General features: G+C 36.4%; 1 protein-coding gene across 1 annotated transcript in view; it reads left to right on the top strand.

Moving 5' to 3' along the window:
* GPC6 (glypican 6) overlaps positions 1-27,488 on the top strand; it is a 728,914-nt gene that overhangs the window by 206,085 nt on the left and 495,341 nt on the right. The window contains exon 2 of the mRNA XM_048962871.1: positions 20,699-20,857. Within this exon, the coding sequence (XP_048818828.1) occupies positions 20,699-20,857 (159 nt within the window). The remainder of the gene's footprint in view (positions 1-20,698; positions 20,858-27,488) is intronic.

Here is a 27,488-nt window from a genome sequence, read left to right as displayed (position 1 = left end):
CGTGCTGGTTTCCTGCCTCATCTGCCTGACTACTGACTCTGGGGGATGGATAACTCTTATGCTCTCACAAAGGCAACCTTAAAGTTCCGCCAGGTCTGTTCTTTAGACAGTTTCCCAGGGGATCACAACAAACCATTTCTTAAACAGTCTGAAGTTCACTCTTCTGAAATTCAGGGTCCTGACTTCTCTCTGCCGAGCCACACTTATTGAGATCATGAACTCAACCAGGGAATGGTGACTGCAGCCCAGCCTACCTCCAATCTTAATCTATATAATGATCTCTGTATTGTTGAGCAGAAGGTGCAGCAATGCTTCACCTCTTGTTGGTCTGTTCAGTACCTGAACCGAAAAGCTATTGTCAGTGGACTCCAGGAGTCTCCTGGTTTACTTTTAGCTCACTATGTTGTTTTCCCATCAGATATCTGTCCGGTTGAAATCCTACATAGGGATGAGAGTCTGTGAGCGCTACAACTCTTGTAACCGAAGCAAGAAGACTTTATCAACACGTTTCCCTTGGTCAGATGGCTCTGACCACCAGATGTCCTTTATTGATCTATCCATGGTTTTCACCTGCAAGCACTTAACATGATCATCACTGCTTCTCAGAGGCAGCTCTTTGCACTCTATCCATTCCTTAATAGAGGGCAACTCCCCTACCCTTCTTTCCTAACTCTTCTGAAAGGTTGTAGCCTTAGATCGTTGTGTTCCAGCCATGTGAATCATCCCATCATATCCCTGTGATAGCAATTAGGTCGTATTTCCAATTGCACCATGGCTTCCAGCTCTTCCTTTTTTTTTTATTCAGGCTATGTGCATTGGTGTACAGCCAGGATATTGGTAATGTTATCTGTTATCTCCTGTTTCCTCTCATGAAAATTCCTCATGAGATCCTCTGGGACAAGTCAGAGGCTTTTCTCCATTGTGTCCCAAAGTGACAGCATTTCCCCTCCCTTCTCTGTTACGTAGAACTCCAACACCTTCCCCCCTCAAATCTACTTTAAAGACCTGGTAATCAGTTCAGCCAGCTACTTCCCAGAACACTCTTGCCTCACCTGCTCAGTTGTGTTCTATCTGATGCCCACATACTTGGTCTCAAAATCCTGTCCAAATCATAATACCCAAAACCTTGATCATGACATGATCCATGCAGCTAATCATGCATATTAATTTAAGCCAGAGATTAACTTTTAGAACTTTTCTGAGTAGGATAATGTGAGAATACATTTATAAGTTACTGTTTTGTTTTGTTCTGTTTTTTTATAAAGTAAGATGCATTTTCTAAATTTTAAATAAGAAACAAGATATTTAATGGGAAAGAAATAATAGACCACGTATGGAGAGACTTCAAAATATAAAGAATTTCCAATATTTCACAAAAATTGTTTTTAGTTAGAATGTAAGTCTAAATATTGCTGCTGGATTCAGTGGCAAAGTACATTTATATAAGCAATATAATCCATAACAAAATATCAATAAGAGATCTACCTTTAGAATCATGTTACACCGAACAGAATATCTTCTCTTTTGAAAGAAATCAAGGCAAACATACAGGTGTTTTTTCTTGATCAGAGAGGTAACCTTTGAAAATAAAGAAACAAATATGCTCAGAAGATAGGGAGAAATGAAAATGAAAGATGTAACACCTTCCAAACAAAGAGAAAGGTGTAACTCCTAGATCTTTCTTTGATGGAGTAGTTTAGAAGAATTTGAGGAAAAGCATAATACTGCTGTCTTATAGATGCACAATAAGAAACTTGTCTCAATTTTTCCCTCATTCAATCTGAATTGTGAAAGTTCAGATTAATACTGAAAACTGTAATAAGTATTTTGTACCATTTATGATTACATGAAAGGTATATTTAAGGATACTGGAATTAGAAGTAATTCAAAATTTGGCATCATCCCTAACTTGCAATAACAATTACAGTTACTGTATAGTATGGTAGACTCCTGTTACTGACCTGATTGAATATTGGTACATACTTGAAAAAAAGATTTTGAAATTTGTAAATGAACATGAGTTAAAATTGTATATGGATCTCCTAAAATTAGAGTTTTTTCTCCTGCTTTCTAATAAGGAATAAAACAGCTACAGCTAAATAAACTGTACAATAAAAGAAAGAAATACTCCTTAATACAGACCTTATCTTACTTAAGTAACAAGATAGAGAAAATCATTTATTCATCACTATTTATAGTGTTACTTCTTCGATAACAGAAGGAAAAGATTATCTCATATTCTGTCTATCCAAATATAACTTCAGACAAGTCTCAAGAGCAATTACATTTTCGTTGGATTAGAGTACAGTTACTGGCATCTGCCTTAAGATTATTTATTTGGAAGGAGTATTTTTTAGCATTTTTCCCATGTGTCTTAATTTCCTTCCAGCATTTTCATTTATACAATTTATCCAATATTGTCAAAGCAGTGAGTACATCCTTTAGGACGAGATATAAACCTGCCAATACAGTGTTATTTATTGCCATAAATATATTTGCTTCATGACATTTTCTCTTTCATTTTTCATCATCTATTGAATAAATGGATCTTTAGCCTTCACCATTTCTATCTATACAAGCCAGTTATGCAAAAATGTGCCTAGGAAATATCAAGATTTTATCAGTGATCAAAAAAAAAAACCAAACCCACTAAAATCTGAGATTATCCAGGTCTGCACATAAATACTAAAGAACTTATGAAAGAAGACCATATGCATGTTTCTACCAGCTGTCAATTTTCTGCATTCATAGTGCAAATTTACTCACATTAAATTTTGACACCTGTAAAGGTGTATTCATAATATATCAATATAAATACACAATCTCCTGACTTTGTAAAAGTAATTTTCTTTTTTTTTTTTTAATTTGGATAAAATTATAAAATCACATGGAATCACAGAATTGTTGGGGTTGGATGGGACCTTAAGAGATCATCAAGATTAGCCCCTTTGCTAGAGCAGGTTGCCTGTGATAGGTCACACAGATAGGCATCCAGATGATATTTAGGCGTCCATAGATATTTAACTGAACAAAATATGCTTACCGCACAATTCATTTGTTTGTTTTTTTCTGTGTGAATTCTTACTCCAAGTCTCTGTTTTTCTGCTACATTTTACAACATGATTAACATATTTAATTTGCAGGGAGAAATAAATGAGAAGGAATCCATTGGCTAACCTTCAGATTTATTATGAAACTAGTTGTCAGAATGACAACAGAAATATATATTTTCTCTTTAGTCACTGGGAAAAAAATTTGAAGTTAGTAATGTATGAGCTGATGGGATTCCAAAACAAGGAGGGTTTGGGAACATCAAGAAAGCTTTGGGACTTTTATATACTTTAGTGAGTTTCCAAAGTTTTTATTGCAGTGATACTTAGTGAGATCTACATGCTGTTCTTGTAACTAGAAGCTTTTGTGAATCTATGTAGTACATACTTCTCTCCAGAAGTAATGCCTCTTATTTATTCCATGGAAACTACAACAGGTACAAAGAGCATAATAACACTATTTGATACAGCAAATTCTCTGCTAAAGAACTTTTTTCAACTTAGTCACCACCATCAGCTATGCAATTTCACCAGCAATGAACAAGAGCCTGTATGCAACACCCATGAAAATCTACAATATAAGAGTGACTCACTGTCACTGTTGCCACTGCTGAAATGCACCACCCACCGCCTTGCTGTGCTCACATCCGCTGGTTGGTCTCCATTGACCTTCAGCAAGTGTCAACAAATATCAATGGGTGCATTTTTTTTCTGTGTGGGAGAATTCAGTGATACCCTTTTGCTCCATCAGGACTTCCATATCAGATGTCATTTTGTCATACTGCCCCTCTGCTACCACCGGTCACACAGTAAAAAAATTTAACAAAATATTAGCGGGAGGGTTCAACCTCTACTGCCATGTTGCCAACATTCACTTCTGACATAAAGAGCCAACTTAGTAAGATAGAAGACATTATTTTCCTAGCAGCCCTTGTACTGTTGTCCAGATTTCTGCCTTTTTTTGTTGTTCTTTGTTTGCTCGTTTTTTGTTTATTTATTTATTTATTTATTTATTTATTTATTTTCTTTGAGACAGGCAAAAAGGAAAACAAGAGTACTAGGAGTCAGAAAAGCAGTTTCTGTGTGTGTCATAAGAATTAAAATGCATGTGGAAAGTAGTTATGGGGTTTGGTGAAGGTATAGATCTTGGAAAATGCTATGAGAAAATAGTAAGATTTTAAGTGTGGTAAGTCTTACCAATCATCACACCTGAAGTCTGTTCTATAGAATTTAATCAAATAAAATATGCAGGCCACGAAGTTCACTTTTCTTCTTTGTGAATTAAACATTATTATCTTTAAAAGTATGCTGAGAATAAAGATATCTTTTTTTTTTTTTTTTTTTTTTTTTTTTCTGTCAGCAATGCATGATAAAACTGAAAACTTCTTAATTTATTTTTTTTAGTTAAGCATCCAAAGTAAATTTGTTCCCTAAAGGCACTTACAACAATGTAGTACACTGAGCATGTAAATCTTCAGATCTTAATAAGACACTCTTCTTACCATGGTTTAACAATGAATGCTCTTGTCTTCATATCAGTTTCTTACAGCTATAAGATTATGATAATGGAAAAATATTGTTACCTCACAGCAATATTTAAGTGTATTAATTTAAAATAGTGTACTGATGAACTCGTTTTTTTACCCACAGCTTTTGAGAAGTACTAGTTGCCTTAGCTTAGTCTTAGTCTTAGTCTTGTAGTATTATTGTATTGTTTGGATATTGTTTTATTTCTTTTTGAGTTTCTGTCTTAAATGCTATTTAAATAATGTTTTGAAAGTTTCAGCCTGCTGGCTTCAGATCATTTTAATTTTAAAAGACTAATTGTCCTTGAACCTAGCTCACATAGTAGATTGCAATGAGACTCAACAGTTAGGTTAGAACACTGAAAATAGGGACCGTATGAATAGGGAATAGTCTACATATTATGTTTATATGTGCATCATGTATTTGAAATTTTATGTATTTATTTTTTTGTCATTGTGCTACACACAACAAATAGTCATGTAATCGTAAATATAGCGTTAGGACAGAAACATCAGTCAATAAAGTAAAACACAAAACTCAATGAGATTGTTTAAAAAAAAAAATAAATCCAGGAATCTAGTATTTTACTGCAGAATTCATCCAGAAAAATAGTGCCACATTGTCTTTTCAGTGTTTCATAAAAAGGCTAAACTTTTTAAGAAGTTATATTCTATCTCTTCTTTAACGATTTCACTTCTCTTTTTCACACTCCATATGTTTGATATGTCACCCCTACATAGTTATACAAGCTACTTTCAGTTATCCACTTTTGGATGGATTTTGGCATGAAAAAGTATGCAAATCAACATAACCTTCTTAAAGTTACTGTGGAAACAAGGGTTCTTCGAAAAATATCAAGATCACACAGTAAAGATTCAGTCAAGATTTCCCAGTAAAGCTATACAACTTTGCACAAAATCTTGACATCAGAAAAGAATAACTATTTGCAGTACATTTGTTGCAGAGTGAACCTTTAGGAAGAACAATTACTGCTTTCTGGAGACCAGCAACTTTAAAGTTTTCTCTTGATATAGACCAGTCAGCTTGACATTACTTCTTGGTTTATCAAGAATGATGCATTAGGAAGATGTGGAAGACTTGGAGCTTTTATCAATTTTCAAGTCTTTTTTAAGTAGAAAATTGCTAACAAAATGAACTGATTTGTAGCCTCAAACCATATAACATTGTCAGGCTCGTACTCATATTGTTCCAACCTGACTGGAGCATAAGCTGCGTAATGATGACACAACTAAAATTCTTTGATCTTGATACTATGATAGAACAATACTGTGGCATTTTGCTTTTAATAAGTTCAAAGAATTTGAAATAATAAGAGATTATATTCCATCTAAATAATCAGCATGCTTTTCTTTTATTTATTTATTTGTACTTTTTGAGAGCTTCTGAAAATTCAAATAGCAATAGAAGGATTTTTTCTGGACAAATGGTGAATTAATTATACTCTCAATTATTAATATTTTGAATCCTCTCCCCCCTTGTTTCCTTTTCCTTCAGTTCCCTTCCTCATGTTTCATAAGCATTAGGCCTTTGTTTGACAATTTAATTACAGTATCTAAAATCAAATTCTAAACATTGTGATCTGATTTAAAAAATAAAGCTGAGTCACAGTTGAGCATTATAGTTATACAGAGTTATGCACTGAGTAAGAGGGCAAATAAGGAAAATATTAGTTTGGCTGAGTTTTATTTTTGAGGTCTCTGGGCTCATTCAGGCTTAGAAAAAGGAAACTTAGGCAGATCAAAACTAAATATGATCTTATCTTGACTGTGTGAAAAAAAAACTGGTGAACTTTTTTCATTTCTGAGCAGTAGAATTAAACTGCAGAAATTACCATTTGGTGCTATGTAAGCATTTAATCAGGCAAAATGGTGTCAGTCCAAGACAATTGTATTTCTTTGATTGATCACACTTTCACCTGTGTACACATTGTTCACTTTATTTCTTCTATTCTGTATCTAATTAAACTGTTCTGCTAATACAGCCCTTTGTGTTCTGCAACTTTCAGAAACCTGATTTGCTAATAAAGTAATTTACAATATCAGATTGATCATTTTATACTTTGTATGTGTTTTGTCAGACAAGTCTTAGATGGAATCTTGACTTTGAATGATACATCAAATTATCATTAAACCTCTGCTTTCTGATTCTCTTTTAGAAGTCTGTACTGATCTGTAGCTTGACATGAGGTACACAGTATCTGCTTTTAAAAAATGCAGAGAGATCTGTTCATATCATTACTTTGGAATTCATTCCTCGAGGGAACAGTTTGGCTAAAGCTTGAATCTGTTTTGTATTATTTATTTTATCTTCTTTAGCTGAATGTTAACTTCAAATTATTATTTTATGATCACATTACTGTGGGACTTTACAAGATTTTGTCACTAGCATGTGTGCCCAAGTCTTGCTGCTTTAAGATTACTATGTTGCATTGGGCAAAATACTGCCAGCAGGGTAAGGAAGGAGAACCTTATCTGCTCTTCAGCACTGATGAGGCTACATCCAGAATACTGTGTTCAGTGCTGGACAAGAGAGTTCAGTGAAGGGTCATGAAGATGATTATAAGACTGGAGCATCTCTCCTATGAGGAGAGGCTGAGAGAACTGAAACTGTACAGGCTGCAGAAGAGCAGAAACATTGTAATATTTAAATACCATAAGGGACAGTGCAAAGAAGATGGGGCCAGGCTCTTTTCATTAATGCACAGTTACAGGATAAGAGGTAATGGGCAAAAAAAATGCAACACAAGGAGTTCCATTGGAACACATCAATTCAGAGATGTCTACTGTCTGGATGATGGCGCACTGTCACACGTTGCCCAGAGAGATTATGGAGTCTCCCTCCTTGGAGATCTTTAAAACCCACCTCAACATAGTGCTGATCAAGTGGCTGTAGGTGAATGTACGTGAACAGGAGGGTGGACCGGATGATATCTAAAATTGCTTTCCAACCTTAGCCATTCAGCAATTCTCTGATGTCAAAAACCTTTTTAATAGAATGTTGTTAATCATAATAGTAATAATAGTTTCAGATTACTATAGGAATTGAAACTTTTTTATCACTCAGTATTTCCAGTTTCTTGCAATAGAAGGGCCCTAGGTATCACAAGAAAAAGGAGACAAGTGCAGGTGCTGAGTTTGATGCTTTCTTAGATAGCTTTCAGTACAGGGATTGTTTTGGCTGAATTTATAACCCGGTTATGTACAAGTAGTCACTGAAGTGTGACCACAGATTTATAGGTTATAATGGTGAAAGACTGAAGCAAGGACTTTTGATAATGTGATACATGAATCATTCTAGTTAAATTTATCCCAAATAAACCTTCACTCAAAAGCCAGTATGTTTCATTCATTTTCTATCCTACTTAGTCAAAGAAAAGAAAAACTAGGACTAGGATTCTTGCATGGAGTTCGTGATCATCAGTGGGGCTTAGTTATGGATCATTTGGATAATGCTCTCAGACATAAGGTTTGAATTTTGGGTAGTTGCGTATGGAGCCCGGACTTGGACTCCATGATCCTTGTGCATCTCTTCCAACTTGTAATACTCCATGTAACCTCTAGGTGCTGAAATTATTATTTATTTTTATTATTTTTATTATTGAAGTTTATTTTAAGCTTTGTAGAGAAAGCAATGTTAACCTAAGGTGATGTCATGTTTTTTTGTTTTTTGTTTTTTGGTATTCCACAACATAACATCATGTAGTGCACTGGGAGTTAAAGTGTTTATTCTCCAATTTCAGTTATCTGCCCCTATACATCGTGGAAGTCATGGGATCTGGCCCTTCCTGTTTGGGTGGTCTCTAACTGCCTTGCAGTGGGTGTTAGAGGGTGCTTTCCTAGCCATACCAAGCTTTTCAGGTTTGACTTGGTCTCAGGAACTTTCTCTCTCTCCTACTGTATTTGATTTATTAGTCTCAATTTCAATTAGATTGTATTATGTTGTGTTATCTTGCATTCTGATATCAGTTAGTAAAATAAGTTTTCCTCCATAGATCATTGCTGCTGTTTTGTACTTTTTTCCTTCCTTGAGCCCAGCTCCCATCTCCCTATCCCTTTCCCTTTTTCCTTCCCTTACTGTGGGGCCAGGGGTAGAAGGGTGGGGCAGAGGCCTAATGCCCCCCTGTCCCGGGCATAGATTGATCAAGTTAACTCCGTGACAGGTAAACAGTTATTTTACAAATTGTCAGATAGTTGTAAATTATAAATGATAGCAAAGAGTAGGTCTATCATGACTTATTTTATTAGTTTTTTTTATATAAAATTTTAGAATTGTGTCATTAGACTATGCAGTATTAATTTTGGATGATAACTCCATTATGAGACAATTTTAGTTTTAGATACTTTATTTATAACCATACTGGCAGAATGTTAAACCTACTCAGTTCTGCTATGCTGTTCTGAAAAAGCATGAAGAGACTGGGAATATTCCTAAAGTGATGTTGAAAGAATGCAGGTAGTAATCTGATTCTTCCTTATCAGCTAAAATTGGCATTGATAATTCAATCACACAGGAAGTAAATTTGCATTTGGCAGAAAATGGTTGGAAACATCTGTACAAGTGTTCAGAACTGCTGCTGTGCTGAATGGGCATAGAAAATAGCCCCGAAGTTTCAAAGAATATTCATTAAACGCAGCACTCATTAAGTGATCTTTGAAATTCACCAAACTAATTACACTGCTTTGAAGTCACCTCAAATACAGACTTTTTTCTTTGAAAACAGGACACAAGTGAAAATTTTAATAAAATGCTTCTGTATTTTCTATCTAATGGAAGTTGTGTAGGATTTGCTTTGCCTTTTTTTTAATACATAACTTTTGGATGAGTTAATGGCACCTGCACATAATTTTCCTCATTATAAAACTATAAATTTCTTTAAAATCATAAAGAATTGTGAGAGCTATTAACTAGTAATATATTGTATTTATTGGGACCATGAATTCCTAATTTATAATTTAGAAAAGTGCCAACACAGAGAAGAGGTTATTTACTGGCGGATATGTATAGTTTTGTACGTCTTTTACATAAAACATTCTGAATTCATTGTGTTGCTGACTACATCTTAGCTTTACAGAACCAGATTTGTTGCCTTATCACATAAATGCAGACTAATCTTGATTTTATTTTTTTTTTTGTCTCAGCAGCAGCCAAACTTGGCTACAAATTTTCTAAAAATGTTTTCAACTGTTCCATAGAAGGAAGCTATATTTTTTCATTATGTGCATTTAATTAAATATGTAATTCTGTGCAAGTGTTCATCATTTCTACATAGAATTTTTCCTAAGAAGTTTTGAAGGCTGATTGTTTAAATCACCACCCCAGACCAAGTTTGATCTCCTAGTATATCATTATTGACCCTAAATCAAGCCAGAAAAGAGGCACACATATAGATGTTCAAGATATGTAATACAGTTTTGCAGTGACTTGAAAACAGAAATAGAAGGGCTGTTCCTGTGACAGTTTATGTAGCTATCAGTGGGAAATCTTCCTTTAGGTGCTTTACTCAGTTTATCAGATAAATTAACACCACTGCAACTCCATTTTTCATTTTTTTTTCTTTTTAAATTACAGTCATTGCCCTTGTCAAGGAGACAGATACCTTAGAAATTCTAGAAAAGAAAATTTAATGTTGTTCACATTTAGTTCACTAGATGTATCCCTTAGCTGAACTTTGTCACTTTTTACAACTGAATTTGAGATACACAAGGAAAATAAAGTAGATGTGACTTCCTATAGATAGCCAATAATGACAGTGATATGGAAAATACTTTGAGTTCCATTAGAACATTTTCTAACCAGAGGTTTCTCTTTGGCTAACATCCTTCCATAGTATGAAAGGTGAAGTGCTCAAAATAAGTAAGTTTAGAGTGTCTTGACACCTTTATAGAAAACTGCTTGTTTAGTTATAATGAAGAACAATGACCAAGCCTCTTCAAGGAAAACATAGTGCCTATCAGACCAGGCTCACAATGTTCTTTCAAGTAATAGTAGTAAAATCTTCTGGATTTAAATGTTTCCATGTATTTTTCAGTTAAAAAATTCAGTTCAAGAATATAGTTACATAAGAGAAGACTTCATGTGTAGATGAGGATTTCTTTTCATGTTGATCTTTACTCATAAAGGTCAAAGCTTTAACACGAAAACACTTGAAGGGCAAGAAACAGTGTTCCATTCAGTTATTGATTTTAAAGACCCTGAGCCTTGTCTTGTATCTAGAGAGGGCACTGACAAAAGGACTGTAGTAAAAAGAGCTGAAAACTTAGTCTTCTTTTAGTGAGGGGGAAAAGATAGATAGGAAAAAAAAAAAAAAAAAAAAAAAAAAACAATAGAAAAACAGTAGAATTGCGTCTCAGATACAATCAGGAGCAGTGGAAATCCGCAATTTTTTCAGGCTAAGCACCTATTCTTTCCTTTAAAAAACTTTCATTTCCCTTTTGGCAGTGATTTATGTGGCTAGCTGATATTATAGAAGCATAGTTGCTGTTAATTAGAATGAATTAGAAGTTTTCAGAGCAAACGAAGTTATGCTGGAAAATATTGATTACAGAATTCTGATTAAAGAATACTATAAGCATTTTTTTCCTGATAAGTTGCTGGACTGTTCTCCCAAGTCTGTAGCATCTGCAGTACAATATAGGCCTGCCTTGCGTCTTTCTTCAGGACCTCTTCTACTCAACGGTAATGTTATGTCAGCCTTGCCAGGCTACCCGAATTCAGAGTACTTTGGTTTCTGAAGGACACTACACTAATCAAAGGTTCTGGATCTTTGAAAAAGGGCCAAGGACTTGTTTAACTACTGTAATTCAAGATTCATTTTGTACAGAGGGTGTTAGCTCAAATAAATGTGTGTAAGCCCATTCTAACTGAAAACACGAGAACATGGTTCATTTGCTGAGCTTATTTTTTTCTAGAGGTGCAGCTATAGCTTTTGGATGCACGGGGATGGATATCCTAACAACTTTGCCTGAACTAGAAGCTAGTGCATATCTATATCTTATCATAAAAAAAAGGCTTTCTGGACCCCTTTACCCTTAAGGAGCAACTCCCAAGGGACCCAAGGGACCCATGCTACAAGCATCCTGAACATGCCAAAGTCCGCCCTCTTGAAGTTCACGATAGCAGGTTTGCTAGTTACCCTTCTAACATCTCCAAGAATAGAGAATTCTACAATTTCTACAATTTCGCTCTGCCCAAAACAGTCCCCAGCCTTCACATCTCCCACCAGTCCTTCTCTGTTAGTGAAGAGTAGGTCTAGCAGGGCACCACCGCTGGAAGGCTCTCCTACCAGCTGCGTAAGGAAGCTTCCTTCCACACAGTCTAGAAACCTCTTGGACTGCTTTCTCTGCACTGTATTATATTTCCAACATATATCAGGGAAGTTGAAGTTTCCCACAAGAATGAGTGCTAGAGCAGCTTCTAAAAGCTGCTCATAGAATGCCTCATCCTTTTCTTCATCCTGATTAGGCGATCTATAACAGACCCTCACCAAGATGTTGCCCCTACAGGACTTTCCCCTGATCCTTACCCATACACACTTAACTTTATCATTCTCAACCCCAAAATCTTCAACATCAAAACAGTTTTTAATACAATGAGCCACACCACCACCCTTCCTTCCTCATCTATCCGTTCTGAAGAACTTGTAGCAATCCATCACAGCATTCCAATCATGGGAGTGGTCCCACCATGTTTCAGTAATAGCGACTAGGTCATAGTCAATGCACAATCCCTTCTGTCTCGCTCCAATTTATAGGAGGGAGAGGAGGTTCTTTTATTATCTATATACCCGGCATGAGATTAAGAAACAACGGTTCAAATGTTGGTCCAACCAGTTTATTACAAATCTTAATCAGGGGAAATGGGGAAGGGGAGGACGGACACTATTATGAATTAGGGTAATGGGGAAGGGAAGGAGGGCGATAGAAAAGGTAGAAAAGAAGAAGCAAGGAGTCTTTATAGGAAGCAAGAGGGAGATAGTCACCACCATGGATCCAGCGAGGTTCATAGTTCAGTCTTTGATCTTCAGTAGTGGTGGGTCGTCAGGCAGTCGTTCTATTGATGACGATGACCATGGCGAGTCAGCTGTCTTTGGAGTGACAGCTCAAATCTAAAGTGGTCGCGTCAGCTCTCCTTTGAGTGACAGCTCAAACCCAAGGTGGTTGAGTCAGTTCTCCTTGTGGTGGCAGCTTCTGGCTCTGGGATCTCAGCAGGAACCTCCTTGGTTCTTATCTTTCTGGCCTTGCCAGCAGATAAGGGGAAGAAGGGAGGCACCAACTTGTATCTTGCCTTCGCAAGATACAATGCTATCATCCCTCAGCCTCCCATACTAAGCTAGAGTGGTTTAGTCACAGGCCAGATCTTCCGCCAGTGAACACTCCTGAGCACTCTCTTCTGCTCTTCTACAGAGCAAGCAGCTCTGGGGGAAGGGGCTTTCAAATGTTCCCAAAGCGATATCGATTGTCACACAGTTAGCACCCATCACTTGCCTCCTTGACAAGTCACTCAGAGTCTTATCACAAGAAACACCTCAGGAAGCAAGCTTTGAGCCAAAAAACAAAGAAGGATTCTCACACCTTCCAGCTCCTCCTGCTTGTTGCTCATGCGGCGTGCATTGGTATAGACACATTTCAGATGAGTCAACTGCTCACCCCCAGCTCAAGCATTGTTCCCCTAGGCTCATCTCTTGTGAGGCCTGTTTTGTCCCCTTCCCTGCTGTAGCTTGTTTAAAGCTCTCTCGATAAACCTTGCTCGCTCTTGTGCTTGGATTTGTTGCCCCCTTTGAGATAGGTTGGTTCCATAGACAGACAACAGGCCAGGGGCTGAGAAAACTGCCCCATGATCAAAGAACCCAATGTTTCTGGCTCGACACCAGTCTCTGAGCCAATTATTCACTGCGTGTGCTTTCCAAGCCCGCTCCGTGTCCCTCACAAGTAGAGGACATAATATACAGCAAAAGTCAGTTGATGGGGAGGAGAAATTGGCTACTGTTTCCCTGTGGAAACATGCTTTGAAATCAGAAAATTGCAACCATCTAAGCAGTGAGATGATGAAACTATATGGTGCTGAATCACAGCATTACAGTTTGCTTTCCACAATGCAGTGAGCAAAATGCCTATAATACACCCCCTGAGAGGTAACTAAAGAATCTTCTCACAAACGGTGCGATCAAAAACCAATTGTCTGACAGTGTATGCTTGGAAAATAAAATGAACCTGAGTGTAGGAGTAGTGGTACTGCTTCTAGTAGTTTAGTTAGGAAGGCTCTAGGGACTTCAGCTCTTTCTTTAGCATCTGTGTAGTCCTACTCTGAACAGGTTTGCCTTGGCCTCTGCTTCTGTAACTTATTACTGAGAGCTTCCCAAGGACAACAGGGTCAGGGCTTCTTGTAAATGAATGTTCCCTGTGGGACCCATAATGAAGAGACTGTTAACTAATTATCGGTCTGTTTGGAAGGCATTCATTTTTTAATTGACCTCAAAGCACTCAAAGAACAAAGGAAATCTGATGAAAGATTATTTGGGTCCAGGGCAAACAAATGAGTCATTTTCTTTTATAGGGTAGTTACACATGTTTATTGGAGCCCACTAGACATGCAAGTTTTGCAAGCTCAGAGTTCCATGATTAAAACTAGGGGAGTCATGTCTGACAATGTAATCTGTATGTTACAGACAGCTTTCCCTCCCTTCTGTCAGCTGCTGTCGTTTTCTGTGCAAATACTGCTTCCATCATCACTTGACAGGCCAACATTACAAAGGAATTTAAATTAATCTAATTTAAAATAATCTGTAGCCTTTCACTTTAAATAAGAAAGTTTGATTCTATGATTTGAATGTCAGGTGCAATTTTACAGAGGCTGCTTGCAGGGCTGTTATACCCCACCGAGGAGATAATCACAAATTCAGAAGAAGCTTTGGGACTTTTGGTTAGAGGTCATGTTTTGTCCAAAAAATGTTTTCGTTTTCACTGTTCGAATGACTGCTAAGGCAATGAGAAGGTGATTAAGGTTATAATTCAGTTTTAATTGCAAAATAATTTAATTATTACTATTTTAGAAGTTTTGGCTTTTTTTAGCTTGATATAATTGTGAGCTAAATTATTCAATAGCACTTTCTCTTCACATATATGAGTGACAGAAGGTACAAATATTGGAAGAAAATTGTTTTCCAGAATAGAAAAATGGATAATGTGATCATAAAGAGTACTCCTAAGCTCTACATTTTACCAGTGGAGCACTTAAGTAATTTGAAAAACAAGTGTGCAGAAACATAAATAACCAATACAGAAAAAGTTCAACATTTCAAAAGAGTAGGCAAGGATTAAAAGTGAATGAGAGTTTGATAAATCTTTTATTCTACTAACCCTATTTTTTAAAGTAGCTGGAAAAAAATATGTATATGTAGAAATATTAAATCCAGAAACAAAACTGCAGCCAATCCAGAGAGCTATGAAATCAGAAGCTCTGAGTGGTGTAGTAAATTTTACTACTTTGTCCACAAAGGACTGAATATGAATATGAGCATGCCTGAAACAGATATATGAAGGCAATTTTTGTAATTGTAAAAAAACTTAGAAAATAATGAAGCCCAATCACATTTATCTAATTGTAAGTATGAAAAAGGGGAAACAATCTTCAATTCCTTCAGACTCTATCAATGCCTACAGTGATCAAGTTCGAAAGTATACCTTGAATTCACACATGCTGTTTATTAACTTTTATTCATTACTGGTCTTAGTGAGGTGACTGTATGTTTCAATTACCACCAGTTCTACAGTTTGTTCTATCACGCTGGGGCCAGTACTCTTTAATATCTTCATAAATGACATTTATGAAGCACTGGGGTCGAGTGCACCTGTTAGCAACTTTGCTGTTAACATGAAGCAGTGGGATGAGGTCAACTCAGAGGGACAGGATGCCGTCCTAGACAGGCTTGACCTAGACAGGCTTGAGCACTGGTCCCAGATGAACTTCATGAGGTTCAACAAATCCAAATGCAAGTTCTTGCACTTGACTTAAGGCAAGCCCCATTGCCAACACAGGCAGAGGGAGGAAAGGATTGAGTGCAGCCCTGCTGAAAAAGACCTGGGGGGAATGGTGGATGGCAAGGTGGACATGAGTCAGCAATATGCCCTTGCAGCCCAGAAAGCCAACTGTATCTTGGGCTACATCAAAGAAAGCACGGCCAACAGGGTGAGGGAGGTGATCTTGCCTTTCTTCTCTGCACTGGTGAGGCCTCACCTGGAATACTGCAACCAGATGTAGGGTCCTCAGTAAAGGAGATCTGTTAGAGCATGTCCAGAGAAGGGCCACAAAAGTGAGCCACAGAATGGAAATATGAAGACAAGCTGAGATTGCTGAGGCTCTTTAGCCTGAAGAAAAAAAATCTCCACGGTGACCTCATACTGGCCTTTCAGTATCTAAAATGGAGCTACATGAAAGAAGAGGACAGACTCTTTAGAAGAGTGTGTGGTGATTTAACAAGGGGAAATGGTTTCAAGCTAGAAGAGGGTAGATTTAGATTGGATACAAGGAAAAAAATCTATTACAGTGAGGATGGTGAGGCACTGGAACAGGTTGCCCAGTGATGTGGTTGATATCCCATCCCTGGAGACTTTCAAGATGAGGCTGATCAGGCCCTGGGCAACCTGATCTAGCTGTGAATGTCCCTGTTCATTGCAGGGGAGTTGGACTAGGTCTTTCCAACTCTGAGGATTCTATGATTTTGTACACAAAACAATATCCTAATAACATGGTAAGATGCTCCTTTCTCCTCTTTTCTTTTCCTTTCCTATATGATTAGAATAGAAACTATAAAACACCGATTGCCTCAGAAAGAATTGTGGGTTATATACATGCTGTTGGGACAGCAAACTGCAATATGTATTAATATAAAATATGTTTTATTAAATATCTTATCACACTTCAAAGAAACATAGTAGCAAAAAAACAAATTCGCCTGCAGATCTTGACAATTGGGATCATGTGACGACAGGTGTGAGATTACAGCGTTAATAAAACTGAAGTTGAATACTGAATCTCTGAATACCAGAAGATGAATTTCAGTTTGGAAATTGATTTGATTTATATAACATAGGACATAAAAAGAGGTATGTCGGTCACCATCTTTAGTTGGAAATGGTAGTTAGAAGAGTTGTGGTAGGTTGCTGGTAATTGCTGAGTTTGTACTTGCTTAGTCTGAATAAATGTGGATCATCCACCCTGCTAAAGCAAATTCTCTAAAACAGGTCACACAGATAGGTGTCCAGACAGCTCTTGAATATCTCCATAGAAAGAGACTCCACAACTTCTCTGAGCAGCCCGTTCCAGTGTTCCATAACCCTTAGCATAAAGTTCTTCTGCATGTTATTACAGAACTTCCCATGTACGAGTTTTAGGCCATTACTCCTTGTCCTATTGCTAACTTACTATGTTCAGTAAGAATAAAGGCAAAATAATAATCACTGCTTTTAAAAAGCAAATTAGGATTACTCATACAGAAAGGGTAGTTTGTCAGTGAATTTCCATCCACCATTTTCAGGAAATGGCCCAAGATTGTCAGTCTTTGGAGCCTGTAGCCACTCATGACCTGTACAAGAATGAGATCCTCAAATTCTAAAGACTTCTTTGCTTAGGGCACTTGAACATCTCAGACTGATCAGAGGACATATATTCCGTTGCCACAGAGCAAAGGAAATTGTGTTTACTTTATCTGTAATCTGACCTGAGACTTTTGTGCTGAAAATAGGAGGAGGAAAAAGCTGATCTTGAAACAGAATATAAAGAGTGGCATAATAATTTTTGTTACTCTTTCTTTACAAGAAAATTCAGTCAGAAGAACTAGAAATGTTTTAAACAATAAGATGATTATAAATTAGTGAATTATGATGAAGACAGGTAGTTAATGTAGATGATTCAGGATGACACATTGTTAGGAGAGAAAAGCAAAGAGTTGACGTAGAATTTGCAAGCACTTTATGTAATTGGAAGTTTTTTTTGTGTCAGCAGTTAAAAGCTTCATGAATGAATCTATATCCACTGAAATAAAACAAAGAAATATCATAAAAATTCATGCAAAGGCAGAACATATAAGTACAGCAGAAATCTGAATGAGTTTATGGTGTGCAAGTTGGATTTTAAAATAAATTGGTAAGCAGTTTTCGTAGTAAACTAAAACCACAACTAAAAAAGCAAGAGTGAAATTAATAGTAGTACAAAACTGACTGTTTTACTGAATTCAATATACTTTAGTATGTCATAATATTCAGCATAACATAGCACCTGTTGTAGTTTAACCCGGTAGGAAGCTGAACACCAAACAGCCATTTTGCCCCTGCCCTACTATGATATAGGAGAAAAATCGGAAAAAAAGGTAATACTTGTGGGTGGTGACAAAGACAGCTTAATAGGGCATAAAAGTAAAATAATAATTATTATGATTGAAAGACTATACAAAACAAGTAGTGAACAGTGCAATTGCTCACCACCTGCTGACTAATGCAGAGGAGGTCCTCACGCAGCAGTCCCCTCCTCTAGACAGCTCTCCCAGTTTTATTCTTCAGCATGACACCAAATGGTATGGAATATCCCTTTGGCCAGTTTGGGTCAACTGCCCTGGTACTTTTCTCTCCCAGCTACTTGTGCACTGCACTGGCAGGATACCAAGAGAAGCAGGAACATCCTTGGCTGTATGTATGTAAGCACTGCTCAGCAAGAACTAAAACCTCGCTGTGAGATCAACATTATTCTCATCCTAAATCCAAAACACAGCACCACACCAGGTACTAGGAAGGAAATGAGCTCTACACCGGTGAAATCAGAACAACTTCTTAAAAACCTAGACCTACAGCTGTTACTCAGCAAGTATAGTGCTTTAATAATGAACATTAGTTCCTTTGGAGTTTGGCAGTTCTGGAAAACAGAAAGCCAGATGGAAGAGAAAAAAAATTAATGGGAAATGAATAGAGGAAATAAAACAGAAATTTATTAAAATTCATGACTGCAACAACACTAAAGGACATTGTCGTTGCAGAAAGTGTGAACTACCACTGTGGCTGTAAGTGGAAGAACACATTTTCCCAGTGCTTCCCTAGAAAAGCTGCAGGGTATATGGGTATGTAGGAGGGTATATGTAGGAAGGGGGAGAGTCAGACGTATAGGTAAGGGTATGTTCATTTTATTTAATCAAGCATACAACACCGCTTCCAAAGATACCACATTTCAGCTTTCCTTGTGCTTCTGATGTCTAACAAAAACTCAGAACTCTGTTGTTAGAAAACACAAAAAACTTACTGTGTCTTCATATGCTGTCTCCTCAGTTGTTTGTTATCTGTTGAATAATTTCTCTTTAATGTGATAGTGGCACAGAGTCTAAACCAAGCATTTTTTTGCCACTATCTTTTATGTTTGACAGCAGTTGGCTCATGTATTTTTTTCTGGCTTAGATGCACGATCTAGGGAATGGAGAGGAATTATGTTATTGCATTGGGAGAGCATTGCAGGAAATAATTTTTACATTATTTTGATGGACACAGAGAATCTTTCTTATATAATGGTTCTTTTGTACATGACTGGGACCTATAGTAGTACTGCAGACCAGTAACTGTTAATGAAATTCTATTTCCCAAAGATGTATAGCTGTGAGATTTTTTTAAAGTCTCAAGACTGCTAGAAGTCTCTTAGCATTATAGTTCATATCTTACAAACTATTACAAAAAACAAAATTAAGTCAGGTTAAATGGGTCAGGGTTCAGGAATGACTGAGCTTCAAATCAAAAGACGTAATTTGGAAACTAAAGTAAAAATTGAAATAAAATGACAGCAAACTCAAGACAATGTTTATTCTAAGCATGTACAAACCCTTTTTGATGCTGTTTTCAAAATGACGCAGCAGCTAAATGTATTGCACCCCAGGGAAGTATAAACCTCAGGGCCTGATTCTCCTTGCTACATAATAACAATGGTGAACAGTAGCCTTAAAGTAGATATAAATTGCATTTAAATCTTCTTTATGGCTCAGCAGTGATACAAAGGAGGCTTGATATAAATGAGAATCAGGTCCCCCATATTTATTTAACCCCTGGGCTTTGTATATCATTTTGTTTGCACCTCTATGAGATTTGCAGAGGGATTTTTAATCAGGATTCAGTGTACAGAAAGCTAAATGTTTTCATTGCTTTACAAGTAGCTTTAATCATACAGGCAGATCATTCTTTTTATTTCTCAAGAGGGAATGGTAGAATTTCTTACCTTCACACAAACTGAGCTAAATGTTTCTGACACCCTAGTACAGTGTCAATTGGAAATTCACATTTCATGTAATAGCAGACCATTTTAATTTCATGAGCTAAAGAATTGGTTTCCACTTGCAAATTGTACTGAAAAAAGCAATATTGTCAGAAGAACTGGCACAGTGCTTCAAGAGATAAATCTATTGAATTAAATAAGAAGCTTTCATTACCTTTTACACAGCATTTCTGTATAACATAAGCATTAATTAAACTCTTCATTGCTTTCTCTCATTCAGTGGAGCATTTGCTAGGTTTGACAAGAAATGTTGTCCAAGAAAATATGTGGCACCCAAACACCCAGACAATTAAAATACAGTTACTCAAACAGAAGGGAAGGAAGGGGAAAGGGGGAGAATATTTTGGTGCATTTGGACAAGCAGAACCTATCTACAGAAATATGTAATTTATGATTTTCAAGTTTTGATAGAAAGAAAGCTCTGATGTCTTGTAACATGTCATCTCATTAAGCATTTCTCCAGACATTCTGAATACAAAGAGAAAGCGAGAAATTGTCTTAGGATTTTTAAGTGTACTTTTGCTTACATAGAAGACTACTTCAGTTCAAGAATCATTTGCATTGTGAGATGTTTCTGAATTATCAGAACAGCTCTGCAAAGTGTGTCTCTCCACCTCTGTGGGAAGAGCCCAGACATGGCAAAATTGTTTATTACGAACAAATTGATCCCAAAGAAGTGATCAAACCTTAAAGATATCTTTATGTAGCCCACATTCCTGAAGTGAAGGGATATGTATATTGGGTTCTGATATATTTTGATCTGTGTTATAATATTTCTAATGCCTTTTTTCTTGCAATTCCAGGGGAACACTTGAGAACCTGCCCTCAGGAATATACATGCTGCACCTCAGAAATGGAGGACAAGTTAAGTCAGCAGAGCAAACTGGAGTTTGAAAACTTGGTGGAGGAGACAAGTCACTTTGTACGCACCACTTTTGTCTCCCGGCACAAGAAGTTTGATGGTAGGCTGGATGTAATTTACTTATTTTCAAGGTTATGGGATTTTAAATGTTGGTGATCCAGAATGAATTCCAATGTTCTTTTCTTTACAATTAGGTATCATGTTTGCAGTTGTCAGTTTGGCTAAGATAAGGGTTAAGTTACAGCTGGCATGCTTATCAGCCTTATGAGTATTTCCTTTAATTACAATAACATCAAGGATCAGACTGTAAAGTGCCTGCAGGCTTGGCTAATGTTGAAAAAAAGATTAGATATGCATAGGGAGGTTTATAATTTTGTCTCCTGATTTCAAATGCAAAATTTAGGGATGCAGTTATGTTCGCTGTTGCAAGATGAACTGTGGATCTCCCATGATTTTTTTTTTTATTGGAAAGCAGATTTTTAGTACTCTGACTTTTTGTAGGTTTATGGCTGCAGTGTTTTCCTACATGACTTTCTTTTGATATGTATAGCCTTGTAGAGTACTTCTGGGGCTTTTAAACAGTCATGCCTCGATTGCATTTGAGAGGTACTTTCATGCAAGCCACTACAGATACATTAAACATATATTTGTTTTTTTACCTGGAAGGAATTGATGAAGAGAGTTTCCAGGCTTTCTTTATTTTTAATCAGTTTTGTCAGCCTTTTTAAGATTCTTTAAATTTAAGAGTTTCTTGTCTGTCATGGTTTACTAAATACTTGTCTTAAAGAATGAGCTGTTTTTGTGGATGTATCCATATTTGCAAGTCACAGTTTATTGGTCTTTTCTTATGAACTGCAGATTAATAAAGAGCAAAAGAGCTTCAGAATATTGTCATGTTTTTATCATGGAATAATTTTTTAAAAAATTTAAAATAATTTTTCTAATATTGATTACCTCAATATGACACAGCAAGTTATAAAAGGAAGGAATGGGAAATATATAACATGAGGAAGTTCTAGCGCACCAGAGCAAATGCTAATATAACTCAGAATATATCATCAATCTTTGGACTTCGGACTTGGTGTGGATGTGGATGTCTGTGCAGTGTCCTGCAATGTGATGCCTTCTATTTTTTAATGTTAATCTTGAACTTTTGTGCCCTAAGTTTTCAAAACTGTAGTTGTCCTTGAAGAACCTAAAAAAATCTAGTGGTTGTGAGCACTATAACAGGAAGTCTGCAAACAAAATAAATGTTTGAAAATATCAGCAACATTTGCAGAGCTTTCCTTGTTTTCTAGAAGGAAAGCAAGATCACTGGTGTTTAGTGAACAGTGCAGTCTAATGAAAATGCTGGGCTTGTTTATGGTAGAATTTAAGTATTATATTATTTATTTTTAGGCAACACGTGGCATTTTTGATTTGCAATGAACTTAAACACATGACTGCTTTTTCAGTAACTTGAAATACTGTGAAACCGTTGTCTTTATTGATGGTAGGGCACATAGATCAAAGCTGTTGATCTGTTAAAAATGTTGTATTTGGGAGGTTTTTATTGATCTGCTCTATAATAATTGGATTAAAAAACTGTGGCTTATTGTACATTTTTAAAGGTAATTTGCAATATTCAGTCTCAATATTATCAAAGAGCAATTGAATTTTCTCTATAGTTTTTTTTTATATTTTAATGATGTTATAAAACTATTTAAAAGTTGTTCTCTTATATGGAAAAACTATTTAATCATTCTAGGGGGCAAACACATTAGTGGAAAAATGCATTATCTAATAGGTTGTCTTTCAGTATAAAAAACACTTATACATTTCTCAGTTTAATACGGTATGACACTTTTTCCTGTAAAGCAAATATTAGATTGTAAGATAACTTTTGTATTTTAGTTCTTCAAGATCATCTCTTTTTGTTTTGTTTGATTTTAATTCGGTAGTTCAATTGCACAAGGAAGTTTTGATGCATGAATCTGCCTTTTGATGCTAGTATACTGCAAATAATAGAACAAATACAGTAGCAAATTTAAGCAATACCAGAATATATGAGCATATAAGAAATGCTGAGATAGGAAGCATATTGTGATTATTCCCTGGAGGAGTTATTCTGAACAAGTGTTGTGCAGACGTTTATGTCGGTTTGTAAACTCTTCAAAGTGATGTGGAAGTTCTTGTTGATTTTTGATATTCTAGTGTACTAGGCAGGTCTTATGATAATACTAATTTTCACAACATAAGACTTTCTAACAGTGTATGAACTCTTTGCTGAATTATGATATGATTGTTGTGTGTCTTGCTTCTGTTATCTTGCAGTAGTTTGGATCCTCGATCATTTATTTTCTGTCTCTCATTCATACACTTAAGTACAGGTTAGATGATTTTCTGATTTCCTTTGTGAGAGCTTATATAAGGTCTGTTTTCTCTTTCAGGGTTTTGCCCCTGATTACTATTCATGTTCTAATTTTCATCAATGAAATTCATTCTACTGTAGTATAAAGATTGTCTCTTTAGCCTCAGGTCAGTCACATAATCTTACACAAAATCACAGTACGGCTGAGATGTGAAGCCATCTCTGGTGGTGGTCTAATCAGTGTACCTCAGGGTCAGCCACTGCAGATTGCCCAGAACCCTGCCCACATGCCCACATGCCCACATGGCTTTTGAATATCTCCAAGAATAGATTCCACAAACTCTCTGGCAACCTGTGCCAGTGTTTAGTCACCCTCATAATGAAAATATGTGTCCAGGTGAATTTATTTTTTTAATTAAGTTGATATTTTAATTCTGTTTTTAACTACATGTGCATTCTTTCTTGTCCTGTCGCTGGGCTCTTCTGATCTCTCTCTACTCCCTTACAAGCAATTTACACACATTAATAAAATCTTCCTTTCTGTAGACTACACAGTCCAGTTTTCAGCCTTTCCACTTATGTGAGATAGTCCAGTCTGTAATAACCTTACTGGACTTCTGCTGGACTTGCACCTAGATATCCACATCCCTCTTGTACTGGGAACTGTACCCTGCACTCCATGCATCACCTTACTACTGCTGAATAGAGTAGAAGGTCCTAAATGTCTTTTCTAGGTACTTTTTAATTTCATTTTACCTGAAGTACAGTATTTTCAAAATATCTCTATTAACTAACATCTGGAATAACAGTACACAAGAAAAGCTAAAAATGAAATTATTTACAGAGAACTTTAGAAACTATTAAATGTTTTGGAACCAGTTACGTGCTTTTCGTTTTACATGGGAATTAGTTTTTGCAGCCTAAAGCTCTGCATGATCTTATTTACTTCTTACTTATTTGCAAGAAACACTTCTAAGGGAATGTTACTTTGGTGGGACTTTCAATTGCTCTACTCCCCCAGATCCAATTTTTTTCTCTGTGTTTTATTCCTAGTATTTTGTGTGGTTTTGAGATATCTGGTAGACAAAGATCTGACAGCAGTGTTTCTCATTCGTTTTGTATATGCTAAGTGAATTAATATAAATTACTATACAATATAATTTCCACTGCTACTTTTTTCTAGGCTGAGCCATTTGTTTACAGATCTGTATCTAAGGTTAATCTCTATTGCCCATGTCTGTATACTTACCAGTGCATTGTCATATGGCATAGTCATTTACAAACATTCAATATCTGGAATTTCACTGTTGGATGAATGAGGATCAAGAGAATCTCCTCCTGGTAATTTTTCCTAAGAAAGCCTTGGAATTATAAAAATTTCTGTAAAATAATAAGTGATCAATTATCTCAACAATGGGAGATACAAACCCTTCCAAATTCTAGGAAAACAAATAAACAAACTTTCACAGACAGGAAATACACAGAAAGTGAGGAGTGATAGCAGATTTTTCATCTAACTGTAGTCTGTGAGTAGGACTAATTCAAATGAGCAGACATGAAATGATCAGCTGTTTCCTGTTCCTAGAAATAGGCAAGCAATCATGCTGTAATTCCTAGGCACCCACTGCACACCCCAAAGCAGCTTAATATACATTATGTTCCCAATGTAGTTATAATAGCATCATCTTATTATCAACAATTCTCTTGCATGGTAGCATTGCTGAGCAGCTGTTTCACAGATAAGCCAGTTCTTTTAAGAACTGCTCCATCAGCAGCCCAAACCAGCCCTACCGGAAAGTTTTGACATGAATGTTAATGAGGAGACAAGTATCTGTTCAGTGACATTTTCTCGCTAATCTTTTGAATAACTACATGAAAATTATAGAAAATAAGATTATTTAAGCTTAATTGATCTGACCCTGATAAAAGAGAGACTGTCTCCTCATTCTCATTTGAAAAGGATAGGAATCTTGGCAATGGTTTTAAAAATGAGAAAACGTGTAAGAATAACTGTCATGAACTTGAATGGTTATAGATAGCCTTCAGCAGAATCTATATGGTGCCATGGAAGGAAAATAACTTCAATAGAGTAAGAGCTAATCTGCATCTGTATTGATCTATCTCACAGGGGTTATACCATTTCCCATAGTCTTTTCTTCTTCTTCCTTTTTTTTTGTTTCCCCCCAATGAAGGGAAAATAGCAATACATACCCATTAGCGCTACTTTTGTTTCATTGTCATTACCAAAAGTTGCAGTGTAAATTAAAGAGCCCAAAAAGAAAATTTCAGAATTAACCCACCAAACCAATACCTGCAAGAATAGCTAACACCACAGAAACTGCTTTCTCATGAAATCTACAGAAGAACTGGGGAAAAAAGAAAAAAAAAGGTGATTAAAGTGTTTAAGAATCTTTCCTTAATACAGGAGGTGGCAAAAATGCATTTTAAGAAGTGCTTTTCTAAGAAAAGAAGAATTCCTAAATGAGAAACTTTTGTAGCAAGGTATAACTACTCAGAATAAATTTGGCCAAAAAAAAAAAAAAAAAAAAAAAAAAAAAAAAAAGGAAACAAGAGAGTTGCTTGAAGTAAGAATACACTGAGATTCAGCTGCATGGACAGTGTAAGCTTTCTGGCCTTTGCACTTCCTCCCACTCTCTGCTAAGCCTGGCAGATCAGTTTTGGCCTGAAGCTTCAATGATGTTCATGGTCTTCAGCAGAGGAGTGTGAAGCCAGCAGGACCCCATTTGCACACTGTTGCTGTCATGTAGTGCAGCTAAAGCATGGACTTTCAGCAGGACTTTTTTCATGCTTTCCTTGCATTGGAAAAACACGATTTTCACTTGTATTTTTCCTCATTTTTTTTGGAAACAGAGAATCAAAAAAGTCTATTTCCCACAGCCGTTTGAAATTCAGGCTTCTAAGGAGTGTGGGAACATCAAATAGATACATCATCGTCTGCAAACATTATGCACCTACCCATACTATTCTAGTGTTGCGATGTCTGCAATGGAACGTAAGCTCTGCTTTATGAATGCTGTGATACCAGACATTTTGTTTTTTAGTTATGGACAAAACATTGGTGTTTTGTTTTGTTTTCTATACGTTACACAATTTCAGAGTCACTTTGCAATATGTTTCCCATTAAATGCTACATCCATTTTGGGACAGCTGGGTTTTTTAAAACTGTGCAACTGTTAAGCTGCCACAGAGTTAACAAGCCATAATTTCCACATAACTCATCTTGTGTTTTAACATACTATGCAACTTATACACACCCCAAACTGCATGACTTAAAGTTAAAAGCCTAAAAAACAGTAACATCTGCTGGCTTGTAGCATGTAATTGTTTGCAAACCTCTATAGGAGATCTGGTGCAAGTTTCTAAACTTTATGGAGATTCCTGATAAAAGATCCTTTACATGTATTTGACAGGCAACTTTCATTTCAATATAAAATTATCAAGACCTGATATGATCCCATTCAAGCTGATAACAGACTCAGAGGAATCTCTGTTGCATACAAACATTTTAGAGTGTAATTCTTCAGCATTTGCACTGCTACTACGTTTTAACATTATTTTATATTTTGTGGTAAAATTTGCCTATAAACTATGCTTATGTTAGATCAAAATAAAATACATTAAAGATCAGCTGAAAGGTGAGAGGCAAGTGAATCTTGGAAAGGAAGGATTGGCCCAATAGTAAGAACAGTTTCCTGCTCCTATAACCTTGTCGGGTGTCACGCTGGAAGGCATGAGACTGTCATGGCATGGAAACAGAAACTGTCTCCTGCACAGTCCTGCAGCCAGAGCAATGGTTTGCACCCCCTGCTCTTCTGCAGCTTCAATTGCTAGGTGCAACTCATCAGTGGAACATGTAATCCCCCATCCAACTGCATCAGGTTTGTGAAGCTACAAGGACAAGTTGCTGCACTGTGCTGAAATTTGTGGATGCTATCTGATCTCAAAATGATCCCATTTGAAAGCATGTTGTCCATGTACAGCCAAACCTAAGTAGGCACTGAGGCCAAGAATTCAGCATTTTTTCTATTAAATGGAAAGCAGAATTCAATTTGTTGAATATTAGAAGCCCACAGTGTAGTCAATAGGGAATTGTAGATGCAAGTCACTCAGATCTGAAGTTTACTCCTTAAATAAATCTGAAAAAGTCATTTCACAAAGTGCTCATTTCTGTATTGATCACAAAGGGCATTTAGTTCATGCATAGATACATATACAGTAAGGGTAAACATTTGCTCATATGAATTCCATTCTGAAGAATGTAACATAATAGTGAAACATCTAAAACATTTTTGAGACTCTGTTTATCTCTTTTAAATGTGGTCATATCCTTTCTGTTTTCTATACCATTTTGTGGGAAGAA

Source organism: Lagopus muta, chromosome 1 (assembly GCF_023343835.1).
Source record: "Lagopus muta isolate bLagMut1 chromosome 1, bLagMut1 primary, whole genome shotgun sequence".
Taxonomy (NCBI): Eukaryota; Metazoa; Chordata; class Aves; order Galliformes; family Phasianidae; genus Lagopus; species Lagopus muta.
Note: the sequence above shows the minus strand (reverse complement) of the source record. Positions and strands in the feature narration are given on the sequence as shown.